This window comes from Tetrapisispora phaffii, chromosome 9 (genome assembly GCF_000236905.1).
Source record: "Tetrapisispora phaffii CBS 4417 chromosome 9, complete genome".
In the NCBI taxonomy this organism is placed as follows: domain Eukaryota; kingdom Fungi; phylum Ascomycota; class Saccharomycetes; order Saccharomycetales; family Saccharomycetaceae; genus Tetrapisispora; species Tetrapisispora phaffii.
In genome coordinates this window covers 358,276-376,546 of record NC_016528.1, presented here as the reverse complement: position 1 = coordinate 376,546, position 18,271 = coordinate 358,276, and the positions used below count along the sequence as shown (strand labels likewise).

At 34.5% G+C, this 18,271-nt stretch overlaps 8 protein-coding genes across 8 annotated transcripts; 5 read left to right on the top strand and 3 right to left on the bottom strand.

Moving 5' to 3' along the window:
- Positions 1 to 569: 569 nt before the first annotated feature.
- Positions 570 to 3,284, top strand: SYH1 (Syh1p; the record flags this gene model as incomplete). Its single annotated transcript, XM_003687057.1, has 1 exon — positions 570 to 3,284. One exon carries the CDS (start codon positions 570 to 572, stop codon positions 3,282 to 3,284), a length of 2,715 nt encoding a protein of 904 aa, XP_003687105.1.
- A 475-nt stretch (positions 3,285 to 3,759) lies between these two features.
- Positions 3,760 to 5,802, top strand: SSE1 (adenyl-nucleotide exchange factor SSE1; the record flags this gene model as incomplete). The annotated part of the gene is made up of 1 exon (XM_003687056.1): positions 3,760 to 5,802. The coding sequence occupies one exon, from the start codon at positions 3,760 to 3,762 to the stop codon at positions 5,800 to 5,802; it is 2,043 nt and encodes a 680-aa protein (XP_003687104.1).
- A 258-nt stretch (positions 5,803 to 6,060) lies between these two features.
- Positions 6,061 to 7,281, bottom strand: PEX32 (Pex32p; the record flags this gene model as incomplete). Its single annotated transcript, XM_003687055.1, has 1 exon — positions 6,061 to 7,281. One exon carries the CDS (start codon positions 7,279 to 7,281, stop codon positions 6,061 to 6,063), a length of 1,221 nt encoding a protein of 406 aa, XP_003687103.1.
- Positions 7,282 to 7,778: 497 nt separating this feature from the next.
- TPHA0I01640 (uncharacterized protein) lies at positions 7,779 to 8,276 on the bottom strand (the record flags this gene model as incomplete). The annotated part of the gene is made up of 1 exon (XM_003687054.1): positions 7,779 to 8,276. The coding sequence occupies one exon, from the start codon at positions 8,274 to 8,276 to the stop codon at positions 7,779 to 7,781; it is 498 nt and encodes a 165-aa protein (XP_003687102.1).
- A 422-nt stretch (positions 8,277 to 8,698) lies between these two features.
- On the top strand, positions 8,699 to 10,045 carry TYR1 (prephenate dehydrogenase (NADP(+)); the record flags this gene model as incomplete). Its single annotated transcript, XM_003687053.1, has 1 exon — positions 8,699 to 10,045. One exon carries the CDS (start codon positions 8,699 to 8,701, stop codon positions 10,043 to 10,045), a length of 1,347 nt encoding a protein of 448 aa, XP_003687101.1.
- A 285-nt stretch (positions 10,046 to 10,330) lies between these two features.
- Positions 10,331 to 11,104, bottom strand: UBS1 (Ubs1p; the record flags this gene model as incomplete). The annotated part of the gene is made up of 1 exon (XM_003687052.1): positions 10,331 to 11,104. The coding sequence occupies one exon, from the start codon at positions 11,102 to 11,104 to the stop codon at positions 10,331 to 10,333; it is 774 nt and encodes a 257-aa protein (XP_003687100.1).
- An 830-nt stretch (positions 11,105 to 11,934) lies between these two features.
- Positions 11,935 to 13,815, top strand: CQD1 (Cqd1p; the record flags this gene model as incomplete). The annotated part of the gene is made up of 1 exon (XM_003687051.1): positions 11,935 to 13,815. One exon carries the CDS (start codon positions 11,935 to 11,937, stop codon positions 13,813 to 13,815), a length of 1,881 nt encoding a protein of 626 aa, XP_003687099.1.
- Positions 13,816 to 14,527: 712 nt separating this feature from the next.
- Positions 14,528 to 18,268, top strand: GDE1 (glycerophosphocholine phosphodiesterase; the record flags this gene model as incomplete). Its single annotated transcript, XM_003687050.1, has 1 exon — positions 14,528 to 18,268. One exon carries the CDS (start codon positions 14,528 to 14,530, stop codon positions 18,266 to 18,268), a length of 3,741 nt encoding a protein of 1,246 aa, XP_003687098.1.
- Between the last annotated feature and the right edge of the window lie 3 nt (positions 18,269 to 18,271).

The following is an 18,271-nucleotide window of genomic DNA, read 5'->3' as shown; positions in this document are numbered from 1 at the left end:
CAATTATATAGGTAGACAACTTCCAAGCGACACTTCTCGACTTCTTACCGATATCTATCAAGACTTGTCTCTTCAAAGCCAAGTAAGCTGCACATACAACACCCCAGTATCGTCAACAGCTGCCACTAGCAGCAATTACACACCTGGACTCAATGAACCTCTCTCAATTCCACCATAACATCATCGTATTCGACCTTTATATACCCTCAGCTCTCTTTTGCCCTCTCTCTTCAAATTTTTTTCAAATATTCACACTTAACTATGTGAAAAGAGAAAAATTACTCGAAAAAACATCACAAGTACCAGTGCATACAAGACATTAACTTTTGATGAAATCTTTTATTGTTAACAAGTTCTTTGAAAGATCATACACTTATATCAGGTTTGTCATTGAGTTGTAATGCCATCTTGTTGTTCATTGGTTTTATTTGTTATTGGTGCATTCTGTTTAACTATTGAAATGGAAGCAGCGCTATATCTACAAAAGTAAAGTATAACCAAAAATAAGAAAACGGATATAACAATTTCATTTTATTCAATAAACCACAGTACTCCCATCCACTCAAGCAATGAACTACCAACAATATCAATTTGAAAATAACCTGGAGACGATGAATTCGGATTTTGCAAACATGGGCATTGCACGCCAGTCAAACACACCACTGAGTAATTCTCATGTTGATGGACCCGGTCAACCCATGTTAGCCACTAGACTGCCTCTATCGAGGGAATCTTCCTTGTTGGATACCATTGGAATCCAGACTAATTCGTCCCATTTCGCCAATAGTCCTCAAATCCAACAACCGCAGCCTCAGTCAAACGATGGTTTTAGAGTGAACCAAGAATTTTATGTTCGAAACGGTGGCAACCACCCAGCTTGGTTAGACACTGGTGCTGCTAATGCAGGCCAAGGTTCTGCAACGAAGAATATCGTAGGTCAACTTAGTATGCCAGCCAGACCTCAGTTTGGAGCTTCTATGCAACAGACTACGAGTAACCATTCTACTATTTTCAACGGATCCGTCTCGAACGCTGCCACTCCCGTACAAAGCCATTCTTCACTAAATATGTTTTCTCAATTTGGTCAACAAGGTATCAATCAACCACAACCACAGCAGCACCAGGCTAATGCAGCCCAGATGGCATATGCTCCAGGTATTCCGCCCGGTGTTACCATGCCAATTTCAGTACAGGAATCTTTGTGGAACTACATCGACACCATGGGTCAAATTCAAGGTCCATTCGAATCTAGAAAAATGGATTATTGGCTATCTGGTGGGTATTTCCCCCCGACATTGCAAGTCACCCGTGTTACGAATGGTGTCGCCGATCCACTGAATTTGAACGATAAGTTTATCACTGTGGGTGAAATTCTAAAGATGTCAGGAAGTTATTATAATCCATTTTCTGCTATAGACAATTTAATAGCTGCCTCGATTGGGAGATCTTCGATGCTGAACAGTGGTATGTCCACTCCGTTGTCATCACAAGCACCTTTATCGATGTTGTCAGATACCCTTGAAAATAATGATGCAGTGAAAATTGGAATGTCCAATGTTGGGGCTAAGAAAAATGATGCGATATCTAAATCCAAACAGAGGCAAGAGGAACCATCTCAAAAACTCAAGAATGTGAAAGACATCAGTTCTGCAGCTTTGCTGACTGACAGAACATTTACATACGACGAGTTATTAAAGTGGAAAGGTGATGACGGAAGCTATTTTACAGAGACTGCTGTTCCTATTCCAGTTGGCAAAACAAAGAAGGAAACTGTGGATCCAAATTTTGTGATCCCTGAAGCTTTACCTTATAAGGAGGAGACAGAGGAACTTTTAGCCAAACTTGCTCAGCTACCCGAAACTTCGAACTCTTCCCAAACTTCTGTTGACAAGAATGTCGAGGAAAAATCGTCAGAAGCTAACAAGTCTGCTTCGAAGTTAATTGAAGAAGAACGTTTTGAAAACTTGAGAAAACAAGAAAAGGAGGTGAAGAGTCAAAAACGGAAACAAGAAGGAAATCAAATTGAGCAACAGACAAGTGTTATATCTGAGAATATTGCCTCTGGAGTTTCCACTCCTAGTCAATTAAAACCAAGTGTTGCGCCATGGGCTCATGTGTCTTCTAAAATCGAATTCAGCTCTGTTATCTCTTCCTCAATCGCAGATCTTAAGAAAAACACACCATCTAAAAAACAAGAAGAGCAAGCACGTTTGAATGAAATGAAAATAAGACAACAGCAAATCATTGAAGAGGAGAAAAGAAACGAGTCAAGCGTTTTAGAGAACAAATCATTTGCAGCACCAACTACTCCAGTATCTAATTTGGCCCCATGGGCTAATAAAGTGAATAAAGTTGAACCTGTTAACATTCCGTCATTGGAGGAGTTAAAAAAGAATGAGAAATCTAAGATGAAGGCTGATAAATTGGACATGGCCACCACTTTGAAATGGAGTGCAGATCTCTATAGTAGTGATAAGAAAGAACAAGAGTTAAAGTCGATGCTTACATGGGCTCAAAAGCCACAAACGAAGATTCCTGCAACAAAAATTGAAGTTCCAGTTTCTATCAAAAAGAAACAAAACAATGTGTTGATTAGTAATAAGAAAACCGAAACGACACCACTATACTTGCAAGATTTTGAAGACTCCGATTTTGTCGAAGAACAAAAGAAGATGTGGGCACAGGCGCAAACGAATAAAAAGAGTAGCGCAAGCACCCCTGGCAGCACAGGCTCCGATTCATGGATAACTGTGACCTCTAGGACGAGCAAAGCTGCTGTTGCACCAAAAGTAGTCAACCAACCAACTTCGTACATTTCTCCTGACCAATTGAGAAACATCAGCACAACGCCAGTGGGCAAGGGCAAGCAAATAGGTTCCTCGACAACCATCCCAACAATGAAGAGCAAAACTGTGATGACTCCAGCAGCTCCCCAAGTGACATACGCAGGGAATTCTTCCAGTGCCTTGCGCCAAGAATTTATCAGATGGTGTAAGAGTCAAATGAAACTAGACTCGGGCATTCAAGCAAACACAGTCCTAGAGGTATTGTTCAGTCTTCCAAGCAGCCATGACTCCGTGGAGATCATCTCCGACACCATCTACTCGAACACATCGAACATGGACGGTAAACGATTTGCCATCGAGTTCATCAAGAGGCGTATCGAAGTAGAATCCAAGATCAGTGACCCATTGACTTGGAGTGAGGCCTTGAACTTACCAGAAGGCGAAGCCGACGATTGGGAGTTCCAGGTCGTAAAGAAGAAGAAGGGCAGAAAGCACTAGCCGGGCTAACGTACCTGCACACACACACACATATATATATATATATATGGTACACACTTGTAATACATACGTATAATAGAATACATAAATGCACAGTCGACATGCCATGTACTGCTCCTCTTCCCTTCCCTGTGCACTCCAGCGCAGCACGTGACGTGAGAACTCCGAACGACGACCAAAAGCTTTTCGCAGCGGATGCCTCATCGATGAATTTTTCAACGTTCTGAGCAGTGATGGATGAGTGAAAAGTTTTCAGAGAAACAAGAAACAAGAGACAATAAGATACACCACTCAATGCAATCTGTTTAAGATAGTTTGCGATTGTATTGAACGGGAAGATCCAAGATCTGTTTATTTGTGTTGTATTTAAACGTTACTATTATTTTCTGTCAGTTTGTTTGTACTTTATTTGGCTGTTTGTTTTTGTTCTAGGAGGTTAGAACGCTACGCTACCAATCAGCATTGATTAGAAATAATGAGTACTCCATTTGGTTTAGATTTTGGTAATAACAACTCTGTCTTGGCTGTCGCCAAGAACAGAGGTATTGACATTGTTGTCAACGAAGTTTCCAACCGTGCCACCCCTTCTGTCGTTGGTTTCGGTCCAAAGAACAGATACCTGGGTGAGACCGGTAGAAACAAGCAAACTTCCAACATTAAGAACACTGTTGAAAACTTGAAGAGAATCATCGGTTTGAACTACAAGGATACTGAATTCGACCAAGAAGCCAAACATTTCAGCTCTAAATTGGTTGAACTGGAAGATGGTAAAATCGGTAGTGAAGTTAGATTCGCCGGTAAGGTTGAAACTTTCTCTGCCACTCAAGTTGCCGCTATGTTCATCGACAAGGTTAAGAACACCGTCATTGAAGACACTAAGGCTAGCATCAAGGATGTCGTCATCGCTGTCCCAGTCTGGTACACAGAAGAACAACGTTACCACATCTCTGACGCTGCTAGAATCGCTGGTTTGAACCCAGTAAGAATCATCAACGATGTTACTGCTGCTGCCGTCTCTTACGGTATTTTCAAGACTGATTTACCAGAAGGCGAGGAGAAACCAAGAATCGTCGCCTTCGTTGACATTGGTCACTCCTCTTACACTTGTTCCGTCGTCTCTTTCAAGAAGGGTTCCGCTAAAGTTATCGGTACTGCTTACGACAAGCATTTCGGTGGTAGAGATTTCGATCGTGCCATCACCGAACATTTCGCTGATGAATTCAAATCCAAATTCAAGATTGATATCAGGGAAAATCCAAAGGCTTACAACAGAGTCTTGACTGCTTCTGAAAAGTTAAAGAAGGTTTTGTCTGCTAACACCGCTGCTCCATTTTCTTTGGAATCTGTCATGAACGATGTCGATGTTTCTTCTCAAATGACCAGAGAAGAATTAGAGGAATTGGTTAAGCCATTATTAACACGTGTCACTGAACCAATTACTAAGGCTTTGGCTCAAGCTCAATTAACTGCTGAAGATGTCGACTTCGTCGAAATCATCGGTGGTTGCACTCGTATCCCAACTTTGAAGAACTCCATTTCTGAAGCTTTCGGCAAGGAATTATCCACCACCTTAAACCAAGATGAAGCAATTGCTAAGGGTGCCGCTTTTGTCTGTGCCATCCACTCCCCAACTTTGAGAGTTAGACCATTCAAGTTCGAAGATATCCACCCATACTCCGTCTCTTTCTCTTGGGACAAACAAGTTGAAGAAGAAGAATCCATGGAAGTCTTCCCAGCTAACTCTGCTTACCCCTCCACTAAGATCATTACTTTAAACCGTACTGGTGACTTTGAAATGAAGGCTTTCTTCACCAACCCATCCGACGCTCCAGCTGGTGTTTCTCCACAAATCGCATCTTGGAAGTTATCTAACGTTAACGTTCCAGAAGGTGAACAATCTGTTCCAGTCAAGGTTGTCTTAAGAGCTGATCCATCCGGTTTACACATCATTGAAGAAGCTTACACTACCGAAGACATCATTGTCCAAGAACAACTTCCATTACCAGAAGATGCTGCTGAAGATGCCGAACCGGAATTCCAAGATGTCACCAAGACTGTCAAGAAGGATGACTTAGTTATTACAGCCTCTACTTTTGCTTTATCTGCCGATGAATTAGCTAAATTGACTGAAAAGGAAGCTGAATTACACGCTCAAGATAAGTTAGTCGCTGAGACTGAGGACCGTAAGAACACATTAGAAGAATACATCTACAACTTACGTAGTAAGTTAGAAGAAGAATACAAAGATTTTGCCTCTGATGCTGAAAAATCTAGATTAGGTGACATGTTAAACAAAGCCGAAGAATGGTTATACAGTGATGGTGAAGATTCCACTAAAGGTAAATACATTGCTAAATATGAAGAATTAGCTATGTTAGGTAACATGATTAGAGGTAGATACTTATCTAAGGAAGAAGAAAAGAAACAAGCTTTAAGAGCTAAGTCTGAATCTTCAAAGATGGCAGAATTAGCAGAAAAATTAGCTGCTCAAAGAAAGGCTGAAGCTGAAAAGAAATAAGTTATATAGAATTATTCTTGTAATTTAACTTTTAATAAATTTGAATTAATATAATAAAAAATAATATTTAAATAAGTAAATTTGTTAACTAATGAAATACAAATTTACTCTTGCTCATATTACTATTTGAAATTTGTATGCAAGTGTTAACTATTCAGTGTTGTATGCAATTGTTATTCTTTTTTATGCGAGCATTTTTATATATACTAAGGGTTGTATAGTTCGTTTTTCATGCAATATTCTGAATCAGAATTGAAATTACGACTGATATAGTCGTTTTTTCCAAAGTCTGAATCTTGTGTAGGTTTCTAAAGATTCATAGTTACCAATATAGTTCCAATTGGAGTCTGAATAACACCAATCAGATATCACCCAGTTGTCGTCAAGCCACTCCCAGTCATTTGTTTTCAGTATATTTAAGTGAATGGGATTCTCTATTTTTTTAGGGGAGTCGTTTACATTTATTGAGAATGTGTACCCATCAGAAGGTAACATGTAATTATCCCAATCATCAACACCCCATCTACGTTGCTTTTCGATAATCTTGAGCTCAATAATGTTAATTGACTGAGAAGGAGATAAATCTAATTTTAATTTTGGAAGATCAGATGCTATCGGATATAGCTTTAATAAAATTTCTTTGGCAGCAGATTTTTCCATTAAATTTATGGTCTTAGAAAATGGAACTTGAAATTTTAAAGGCTCATACTTTACAACGTCCTCCATGCATAATGTTTTTCCTATAGGAAAATTATTGTTTGAAAATATACTGGAGGCAAAATAGTACATTCTTCTAACAAATATCATTCTCCAGAATAATTTCAACATTGCTTGGAACCAAATAGAATAATAAATCAAACTCAAAATTATGAAGCAAGTAACGTAAGTTGTAGTTGAAATATATTTAAAAATGGTAAATTGGAGTGGAGTTAGAATAAATAATAATTTCACAAACGTTTTAAAATTAGATACTCTTATCCTTTTCCCTAAACTTTCATTCTTGATTATTTCTAATTTATTCAATACAGATTCCAAAACAATCACTATATCATCTAATGTCGGTTTCTCATAACTGTTAATATCTTCATACACAGTACTGATATAGTAAAAAGAACTACAAAGCAATATGCATGCGCTAACCAAACCTATCCATCTTTTAAACAGAAAAGCAATATTCTTAGAGAGTACTTCTAATATACTGTATTGAAGATACGTTTGCTCTTCATTACTTTTGTTAAACAATTCAGAAATCAAACAAAATAAAATTAAATGTATGAATGGTAAACATAAATCATCATTGATCCACAATGCATAGTTCAATGTACACTCTAACATTATTAAAATGGGATAAAATTTAAACAGTGTTTTAGTCAATTCATTAGGAGTTATCATTGTCAGAGATGACTTCTGAGTGTGAGGAATAACAAATCTAGGCCGATAGATACCATTTTTATTTTGCCTTTGCGAAGAATCTGGCATACCAATCCCTTATATTTTATGTGTCGATATAAAAACTCTTGGTATCACAAGACAACCCTATTGTTTTTGTTGCTATTAAATTCAAACCCTGCTAATGTGATCTACCTTACCTGTATAACCTCATATTTAATTACTGCAACTTATAGAAACTAAACGACTATATATATTTATACATAAAACTTTATATGTAGTCTTTTAGTCATTGATTAACTTTCAAAAATGATCATGAGCCTCTGTCCGAGATGGATCAAACAAAAAGTAATTGAATTGGGCATCACAATATAAATCCATTTGCATAAATTGAATGGATACATATGTTAGTGCTTATTTATGCAATGTACTAATTATTAAATTATATATATAGACAGTTCAGTAGAAGGTATATTATGTGAATTAATGCTTTCATATTATTGCTTTTCGTAAACCCAGTGCTATATATAAGATGAAAAATCATTAAATCATCATCAATTGTCTTTCTCATCTTATAAGATAATATGCTAGCTAATATCTCCTTTAAGTATGCATTTGTCTATTAAATAATCCAAGCCTTCTATCTCTCTGTCCATTTTATTCTTCTTGTTGATGGCTTGGTATTTTTCACGCAGTTTAATTGCTAGATTATAACATTCTTGGTATCTTTTGTAGTAGTAGTATCTTTCGCAAAAACTTGTCAATTTATGTCTTACATTTTTTATTGACAGGTCATTTTCTATATTATCGTTAAGCATATCCAGAGGGTCTATTGAGTCCATCCAATTATCTTCAGTGATAGTGGGACCTTTCTCCACATTAAAATAATGGTCTAATTGGTTTTGGTACTCTTCTTCTGATTGCCCTTTACGTATTTTGGCCTTGCCGGTCGACTTCCTTACTACAACTTCACCAGTAGTGCTATCTATTGCGATAGGTTTCGTTACTGCCTGGTCTTTCTTCCCGTTCTGTTTTGTAAATACTTCATTATCCGTATTCGAATCGTCAATCTTTAAGCTTTCCATTATAATCAATTGCTCGTCGAACTGCCTTTTAAAGGATGCAAAATTTTCACACTTTATTCAAAGTCACATAAAATACCACAGTGTCTGTACTAAACACTATCTAAGTTGCTGTCCTAAATGAATAATAATCAAGCTCTACTTACATATAACTTTTATCCAACCTTATCTCATCTCATCTCATTTCACATTGATTATAATTGTGATCTCAAAATTTTCGCATCTCACAATAATGAACAGGTTACAAATAAATCAATGAGTACTAACTACAGCCTATATAAAAACCTAGCTAGGTTTTATATGTTACGAAACAGTTATTATTATCATCTGTTGAGCGCTACGTTAAGGTATAAATTAAGTGACATATCTATTTTCTTGTATTCAATTGAATAAGTTATATACAAACTTATCATATTATCCCAAAAATGGAAGTACCTACTGTTTCACAAACACAAATCGATGATTGGAAAATTGATATGAAGATTGGTATCATTGGTTTAGGTGATATGGGTCTTCTGTATGCAAGAAAATTTTCTGAACATGGTTGGAAAGTCATTTGCTGTGATCAGGAGAAATTTTACACAGAGAATAAAAAGCTCTACATTGATGAAGATTTCGAAGTTGTCCTAAATGGTCATCATGTCTCCAGACAATCAGACTACATTATTTATAGTGTGGAAGCAGCAAATGTATCAAAAATCGTAGCTGAGTATGGTCCCTCCACAAAGGTTAATGCAATTGTCGGTGGGCAGACCAGTTGTAAAGATCCAGAAATCAAAGCTTTTGAGAAATATTTGCCAAAAGATGTTGACATAATCTCGGTTCATTCATTGCATGGTCCAAAAATTAACCCAGAAGGTCAACCACTTGTAATCATTGATCATAGATCTTCTCGTCCATCTTCTTTTTTATTTGTGAACACCCTCATGAGTTGTCTGAAGAGCAAAATCGTCTATTTGTCATATGAGGAACACGATAAAATCACTGCTGATACACAAGCTGTCACGCATGCAGCATTTTTAAGTATGGGTACAACTTGGGCCAAATTGAAATACTATCCATGGACTTTGGGTCTGGATAAATGGTATGGTGGTTTAGAAAATGTAAAAGTTAACATTTCATTAAGAATTTATTCTAATAAATGGCATGTTTATGCTGGTCTAGCAATTACAAATCCAGCAGCTCATAAACAAATTTTGCAATATGCTACCAGTGTAACAGAATTATTCTCATTAATTTTAGGTGGACACAGTGAAGAGTTTCGTGATAGAATAATGAAGGCAAAAGAATTTGTTTTCGGTGATCATAATGGGAAATTACTCTTAGATAGTTCTCTTCTGGATAAATATTCTTTAAATAAGGCAGATCACACTTCAGAAGAAAATGCAGGTAAAAAACCTTTACCAAACTCTCATTTATCAATGTTAGCCATCGTAGACTCTTGGTATCAACTGAAAATTAATCCATATGATCATATGATCTGTTCAACACCATTGTTTAGGATATTTTTAGGTATATCTGAATACCTGTTCTTAACCGATGGATTATTGGAAGAAACACTAGACGCAGCTCTTTATGATAATTCTTTTAGAAAAGATGATTTAGAATTTGTTGTTTCAGCAAGGTCATGGAGTTCTATTATTACATCTGGTAATTTCGAGTTATATCAAGAAAAGTTTGAAGAAACACAAGAATTTTTCAGACCTATGTTTCCAGAAGCTACAGCAATTGGTAATGACATGATAAAAACAATCTTAAGTCACTCAAAATAAACAGCATCACATCACTTATAGACTATATAAATAACGATTTATTAATGAATTAAAAAATAATTATGAATGCAATTTATTTTAATATATATGTATGTATATATTTTTATATGAGTGCTTAAATAGGTTGTGTTGCCAAGTAGATAATGTAGAAAGACCTAATACTTTAGTTGCCCACCTCAAATTATGAATAATTTACCAAGCAAGTACCTGAGATCAGTATGAATCGTTCACTCATTCGAAGTGTTAATCCGAATATTAATCGGAAAATGTTCTCAATAACACCTATCATTTGTTTCTAGATCTTTTTCGGTCCAATATTAAGTTAGGATTGAGACCGCTATGGTCATCATATTTACTCTGCTCAGTTGGATCTATTGAATTGAACTTCCTTTTGCCAGAGGATGATAACGACGTAGAGTAATCATCACAAGCAAGTGTGTTATTTGATATACCATTTGAACACATCAATGTAGTTTTCGTGACAATGTCCTGTTTGTAATTATTTTTCCTCATGAATTCTTGAAATATTTTATAGTCGCCGTATTCTAATTTTCCTATCAATTCAGGGAAATGCTGTTTAAAAGATTTTATCATCACTCTATTCCAACAACGCATAATGCTATAGATATTTTCAATTTTTTGAGTATCTGCTGTAAATATCATGTCCAACAGAGTCTCAATAAATTTATGCAAACCATCTCTTATTAAAATTTGGTTAAAATGTGTAAATGATATATTTCGATTTAATGGTAAGTAACTGTTCGGTGTTAAACAATTCAAAATGATATCAAAATCCATCTCATCTGATATTATACCTGTGCTACCAAACGATTCGTCGCGGTTCTTCCATTTTCCAATATATATCATAATGTAAATCTCTTGCATATGTAATGAATCATACACCACCAAATGCCACATATGCAAATTGGAATCTTGTGGCTTGATATAGAATGCATAACGACTTGATTCAGAGGCATTGCAGTTGTAACGGTTCCGTAACCTCTGTGTCTGTATATATTTCCATTCTCGTAGCAACTTCCGTTGAAACACAGAAACCATACCGCAGAATAAATTTATCTTTCTTGTTTAATTAAACTCTGTAATGAAGAAACAACACTACGTAAACACTTACTATAAAAGCATATAGTCATAAATTTGAGTATAAAAATATTCAATCTACAGCTCAAAATGAGTATGCTTAAAAGGTTTTATATATCATATTTTACAATTTATTAAGCAATATAATTACTTAAATATTGTATTTGAAGTTTTTTAAGTGTTCATTTGAATATTGTAAATTTCAAATTGAAGAAGCCTTGAAAGGATCAAAAACAAAATGAAAAAGAAAGTCTATGCATAGAAAGACACAGTTAATGATAAATGTATAAAATAAGTTGTTAAGTAACCTCAGAAAGTATCACTTAAGTAAATGAAATACGACCCCTGTAGAACTAAAGAAAATCGCTGCTTTTATATGTTTTAATATCTTCAAGACTGATAGTTCCCCACGTCCTTCAGAAAGCAAGCGAGGTAACATGCTTGTTCTTAAGAGTTTATATATTTCTTGTCAAATACATTGTTCTCGTTATGCATTTATGTAATATATTCTGTTAACATTATACGTTAAATATTTTATTTAATGTTGTTATTCTTTGATTGGTGATTATGTTTTACCCATTGCTACATTTATTGCATTTGGTTCCATTCCTTTTAAGGTTCCGATGTTTCAAAACTTAGCTTAAACACTTTTATACATAAGGGATAAATGGAGTCAAAGAAACGTTATTTCTATCAAATACGTCATCTATCTTAATTGCATGAGAACTAACTCATATATTTGATCAAGAAGAGACTTACGAGTTGAGTTAATTTCATAACGATAGGTGGTAATGTCATCAAGGGCTTTTGGCTCCAGGTTTTGGAAATACTCCGGTCCATTCTTTAAACATTCAAGAGCTTATAGACATAAATATAACTTTTCAAATAAAATTACATTATCAACATGTCGTTGTATACTATTAGTTGGTGCATCGAATACTGATTCGTTCACAGGTTTTAGTTTTAAAGACTTACTTTCACCCATTATTCATAATGAAACGCTATCTCCTGATTCAAAGGGAGACACATTGGAAATGGGATTATATATTGCATCACAGCGTGAATTAGAGGAATCAAAAGCAAGAGATGCTGAACTTGCAATAATGCAATCAAAAAATATACTTACCAGACAATTGAGACGACTAGTATATTACGTGACAGATTTACTAGAACCACTTTTTGTTACGATTCGTTTCCTGGAACTATCAATAATCTTTGTTCCTATTCTAATAACGTATCCAATATCTTTTTTTGGGAAGAGAATATATTATGGTAATGACATAGTAGAAACACAAGGTTCTTTGGTGTGGTACCGTCTATTTAGAAAAGCTTTAGAGCTTGCTGGTCCAAGCTTCATAAAGTTAGGACAATGGGCAAGTTCAAGAACTGATATATTTCCTCATGGGTTTTGTAATGAATTTAGCAACCTTCACAGCAATTCAAAACCTCATCCAACTAAATACAGCATCAGTAAGATATGTGAAACTTTAAATATTGAAGAAGATGAGTTCAACACAGTTTTTGAAGAATTCCAAAGTAAACCATTAGGGATTGGTGCAATTGCACAAGTACATTTAGGGAAATTATCACAAGATTATTTTCTAAAGGAACACGATAGTTTGGGGTTGGACTTCTACCAGTTATCTTCCAGTTGGGTAGCAATTAAAATTATTCATCCCAATGCTAGAAGTAAAATTAGAAGAGATTTAAAAATAATGGAAAATTTTGCGAATGCTATCAATGCTCTCCCCACCATGGAATGGTTGTCATTGCCTGATGAAGTTTATAACTTCTCAATATTAATGAATCTCCAACTGGATTTAAGAATAGAGAGTTTAAACTTGGACAAGTTCAATCAAAATTTCAAAAATTCGATACAAGTTAAATTTCCAAAATCAATAAAAGAATTATCAAATAAAGATGTTCTATTTGAAGAGTATATGGATGCTATGCCTATGGATACTTTTTTGAAATATAAGGATTTAATTAAAGATATTGACTTACGCAAGAAGGTGAGTGATGTCTTCATTGATGCTTTTTTACAAATGTTAGTTCTTGATAACTTTGTTCATGCTGATTTGCATCCTGGAAATGTAATGATCAGGTTTATAAAGACAAATAGATATGAAACAAAATTGGAATCTACTGAAAGTGAAATTTCAGATATTATGAGAAATTTAAAGTCAAGTATGAAAAACGATGATACTGATATTTTCGTTAAGAATTTATCAAATGCTTTGCAATCATATGCAGCACAAATATGTTTGATCGACACTGGTTTAGTCACTGAGTTGAATAGCTTAAATAGAGTCAATTTCATTGACCTATTCAATGCATTAGCTAGATTTAATGGTTACAAAGCTGGTGAGTTAATGATAGAGAGATCTAAATCACCAGAAACTGCCATCAACAAAGAAATATTTGCATTTAAAGTCGAGAAGCTAGTCAGTAAAGTTAAACAAAGAACATTTACATTAGGGACGGTCTCCATTGGAGACCTATTGGATCAGATGTTAGGAATGGTTAGAGCACATCATGTTAGATTGGAAGGTGATTTCGTGTCTGTGATTGTGGCTATTCTATTATTAGAAGGTATCGGAAGAAGGCTAGATCCACATCTAGATCTTTTCGAAAGGTTCGTATCATATTCATTAATAGAAGGCCTGATTTGAAATTTGTTCAAATCAGGCCTTCTACCAAATATATCTTTTTTTTTTTTAATTCCTATTCCTCTTATACTAACAAGATCAAATTTTATCAAAAAATTTATTAATATATGTCTAGATCAATCCCAATATTGAGGGAATATAGTCTGCGCAAGGACTCGACGAGTTTACTAAAAGATACAAACACATTGTCATTAATATCAATATGGTTTGGACTAGAAATAAGAAGATTAATGACCGCCACAGTGAAGGAACTATATTCATTAATCAAGACCGATCAACTGTGTCCAAACTATTAGACACATCGCATGAGCAAATAGCAATGGTTTATCCAAATTCATAATAAAGTGGCCGATATACATAAATACATATACACATAGATAGATATAGAACTGATTGTATCCGACAAGCTCAAGCATCCTACCCATTCAATGATCTAACTACTAAAACTGTTTGTTTGATATGGGTTGTATGCCACTTGACATTGCTTAATCGGTTCTTTGTTACTTTATATATGCACGTGTATTCTCATAATACAAATTCGTTTTTAAGGTGGGTCTCGAATATGTGATCAACGGCGGTAAAAAAATAGAAATAAAAAAGACTATATAAAGGGACAAGTAAATGAACAAGTCACCTTAAACCGGACTTATTATTTACATGTCTGTTATAGTTTTCCAACGGTTGGTAAGGTGGTAATTGTACTATACATATCGGTATGAAGTTTGGAAAGTCGTTTCCTAGATATCAGGTTCCTTCATGGTCTTCAAAATATATAAATTATAAACTTTTAAAGAGGAAGATTAAAAAGGTAGAAGAAGAACAGGATTTGCTATTTGCGGAAGAGAATGGTTTAAAAAGAAATAACGACGGTGACTCAATAGGGAAGTCCTTACCTCGTATTAACACTAGGCGAAATCCTACAGACGTTAATCATTACTATTTGAATAATAAGAAGGTAAAACAATTAATTTCCGAATTTAATGAATCTTTGAATATATCTATTAAAAAAGTTGAAGATTTTTATAATGTAAAAACTGCTGAGTATGAAGCAAGATTAGTTAAACTTTTAACTTCAAAACAATTTAGAATTATTGATACATTATTCAAAGAATATAATGAACGGGGTGAAGAGTTAACTATTGATAAAGCGGATCTTCCACAATATCTAATCGACGATTTAAAGGAAATTAAAACACAACTAGTAAGGTTGATTGGTCATTTCCAAGATTTAAAGTCATTTTGTGAAATGAATAAAAAAGCATGTTATAAAATACTTAAGAAAGCTGATAAAAAATTAAGAGTACTTGATAGAGATAAATACTACGATGAACAAATTCGCTCATTAAATTTTGAATCGTATGTCACCATCAGAGATGGAATATCAAAAATTGAACGTATTATGAAATCATTGGTGCCTTTATTACTCGATCTGGAAAAGAATTCGATAACGGAAGTGTCAACTATCTTTAACGAAGGTTCAGAAACTGAGAGAAATAATACTCCCAAACCAATTAAACTAAATTCTAATGTCATTGGACATGGTGACGTGTTAAATGCTATCAAATCTGATGATCAAGAAGAACTATTGATATTATTGAATGCTGAATATGGTACTATTGAAAATATCCCCATTAGATATTTTTTAAATTTACTAAATACATCAGCAATATTTCTAGCTTTCAACTGTATGAAGACAATTTTGCAAAATATTTCATCATTGGAGGATGATTCAGATATAAACAATAGAAACTTCTTTCATTATCACATAATCAGTTTAGGAGAGAACTCACATTTGATGAATGAGTTCACACAAGGTATGAGTCTCTACAGAGCTTCCTCAAACGAAGAGACGAAGAATTATTTGTTGACGAAAGAAGTTTCAAGAACTTTTGACACTGAATCTTTACAAGATTCTAGTTCAAAAATATCTATTGCATTGCTATATATATTGGATAACCTACCAGAAAAATTTAGATCACTCCTATCTAATAGAGATGTATATGGTAAGACACCATTACATTATTCAGCAGAGTTTGGTATAGCAGAGTTTATTGACAATATCATTCTGAAGCTTCAAAAATGGAGCATTTGGAATGAATCTTATTCTATAGATGATAGCAGGTACTGGTCCGACGTCGATAACCATACACCAATGCATTTGGCAGTTCTAGGGGATCATCCTTTAACTGTCACAAAATTATTGCCATACGTTTTGAAAGATTCTTGTGATGATACAATCATTTACCTCTGTATTAAAGCAAATCTTTTGGAAGTTTTACGCGCATTGTTTTCTATGAACTGTTACAATATAGATGTTACAAATGATGAGAGTGGGGAAACTGCCTTATATTTGGCTTCAAAGTTGAATAACTTTGAGATTGCTAAAGTTTTATTACAGAATGGTGCATCGACTGAAGTTCCTGAAAAGCTGTTTAGCTGGACACCTTTGTTTATTGCAGCAGTAGAAAATAACTTAGAGATCGCAAAGTTGCTTATAGAATATGGTGCACATGTTTATGTATTTGATGAAAGTGGATGGACACCATTAGAGCAAGCAGTTTTGCATGGAAATTTGGAACTTGCCGATTACTTAAAATTAGATGGTTATGATAACATCATGAAACCAGAATTTGGTGCAAATATTCGAGACAAGTTAAATGAAGGGATATATAATACATTACAAGATAATGCCATTTTAAACAATAATACAAGTCTTAATGAAGTAGATAACAGTGGTTTAATTATAACTGAAGAAGTTGAAGAAAACAAAGAAATTGGGCATATGTATCTTCATAATGATGAGTCAGTATTACTAATTACACTTGGTAGTAATGATTCACGTATCGATACCCCCGCAGTTAATTTAAATCAAGAAGCCATAACCAAATTTGTCCCTGAATTTTTAAAAAATAAATTCACCTTAGAAATTAGATGTAATAATGCAAAAGGCAAAAAATCAGAAAAAATTGACTTGCCAATAGAATTTGGATCAGGTGCAATCAAATTTAACGTTCCATATAGTGACGATAATTCCCAAAGCTTATATTTTGACCTTCTTTTGAATGATGTAACTAGTGATGAACAACAAATACAAGATGATAAATCAGTCACTCAAGGGAAGAGGGATTTCAACCCTGATTCTATTTCTAACGATTGTATAGTTGGAAGAGGTATATCTTTTCTAAAGAGAAACGCTACTTTTGTTGGCGTAAATAAATGTTCTCTTTATGAAAAAGAGACTATACCTATTCTTGCCAAAAATTCATTAGAATTACTTGGTCATATTATCTTCGAATATATGACGGTTAACCCTTTCCATCATCCAAACATGTTATTTAGAAAAACAGAGAGATATTGGAAGTCGTTGATTTCAACAAGAGTGATTGGACACCGTGGGCTTGGGAAAAATGTTAATACAAATAAGACTTTACAATTAGGAGAAAATACAGTTGAATCTTTCATTGCGGCATCATCTTTGGGTGCTTCTTATGTTGAATTTGATGTACAATTGACGAAAGATAACATACCAGTTATTTATCATGACTTTTTAGTTTCGGAGACAGGTGTTGATATACCAATGCACGAGTTAACTTTAGAGCAATTCATGGATCTGAATAACGTTCAAAAACATATATCTGATAACAGTAAGGCTGGTAGGAGAAACTCCGTTGGACCTACGAATTTTGACGTCAGTAAACCGTGGGATATTGAATTAGATTCCAATGGTGAAAAACCCAACGATACAATGAAAAATAGTAATGTGTATAGGAGTTTTAGTCATAATCATGACTTCGTTGATTCTGAAAAATATACTGATAGAATGAAACTTACAAAAACTTTTAAAAAAATAAACTTCAAAGGGAATACAAGAGGTTCTTCAATTGCTTCATCTTTTGTTACACTAGAAGAATTATTCCAGAAGTTACATAAAAAAGTTGGTTTTAATATTGAGTGCAAATATCCTATGGTAGATGAAGCCGAGGAAGAAGATACTGGTAGTATTATGATTGAAATGAACCACTGGGTTGACACAGTTTTGAAAGTTGTCTTCGAAAATAATAAACATGGAAGAGATATCATATTTTCCTCGTTTCATCCGGATATTTGTATCATGTTATCTCTCAAACAACCAAGTATACCAATTTTATTTTTAACAGAAAGTGGTGTGATGAAGATGGCTGATGCCAGAGCCTCCTCTTTACAAGGTGCCATTAAATTTGCTAGAGAATGGGATTTATTAGGATTAGTAAGTAATGTCATTCCTATTCTTAAAGCTCCACGACTGGCAAAAATCGTGAAAAACAATGGCTTAGTATTTGTAACTTATGGCGTTGAAAATAATGGGCCTGAAAATGTAGTTCTTGAATTGAATGCGGGAGTTGATGCGGTTATTGTTGATAGTGTCCTAGCCATTAGGAAAGGATTAACTAGAGAATATGAGAAGGGTAATAAATAAGGG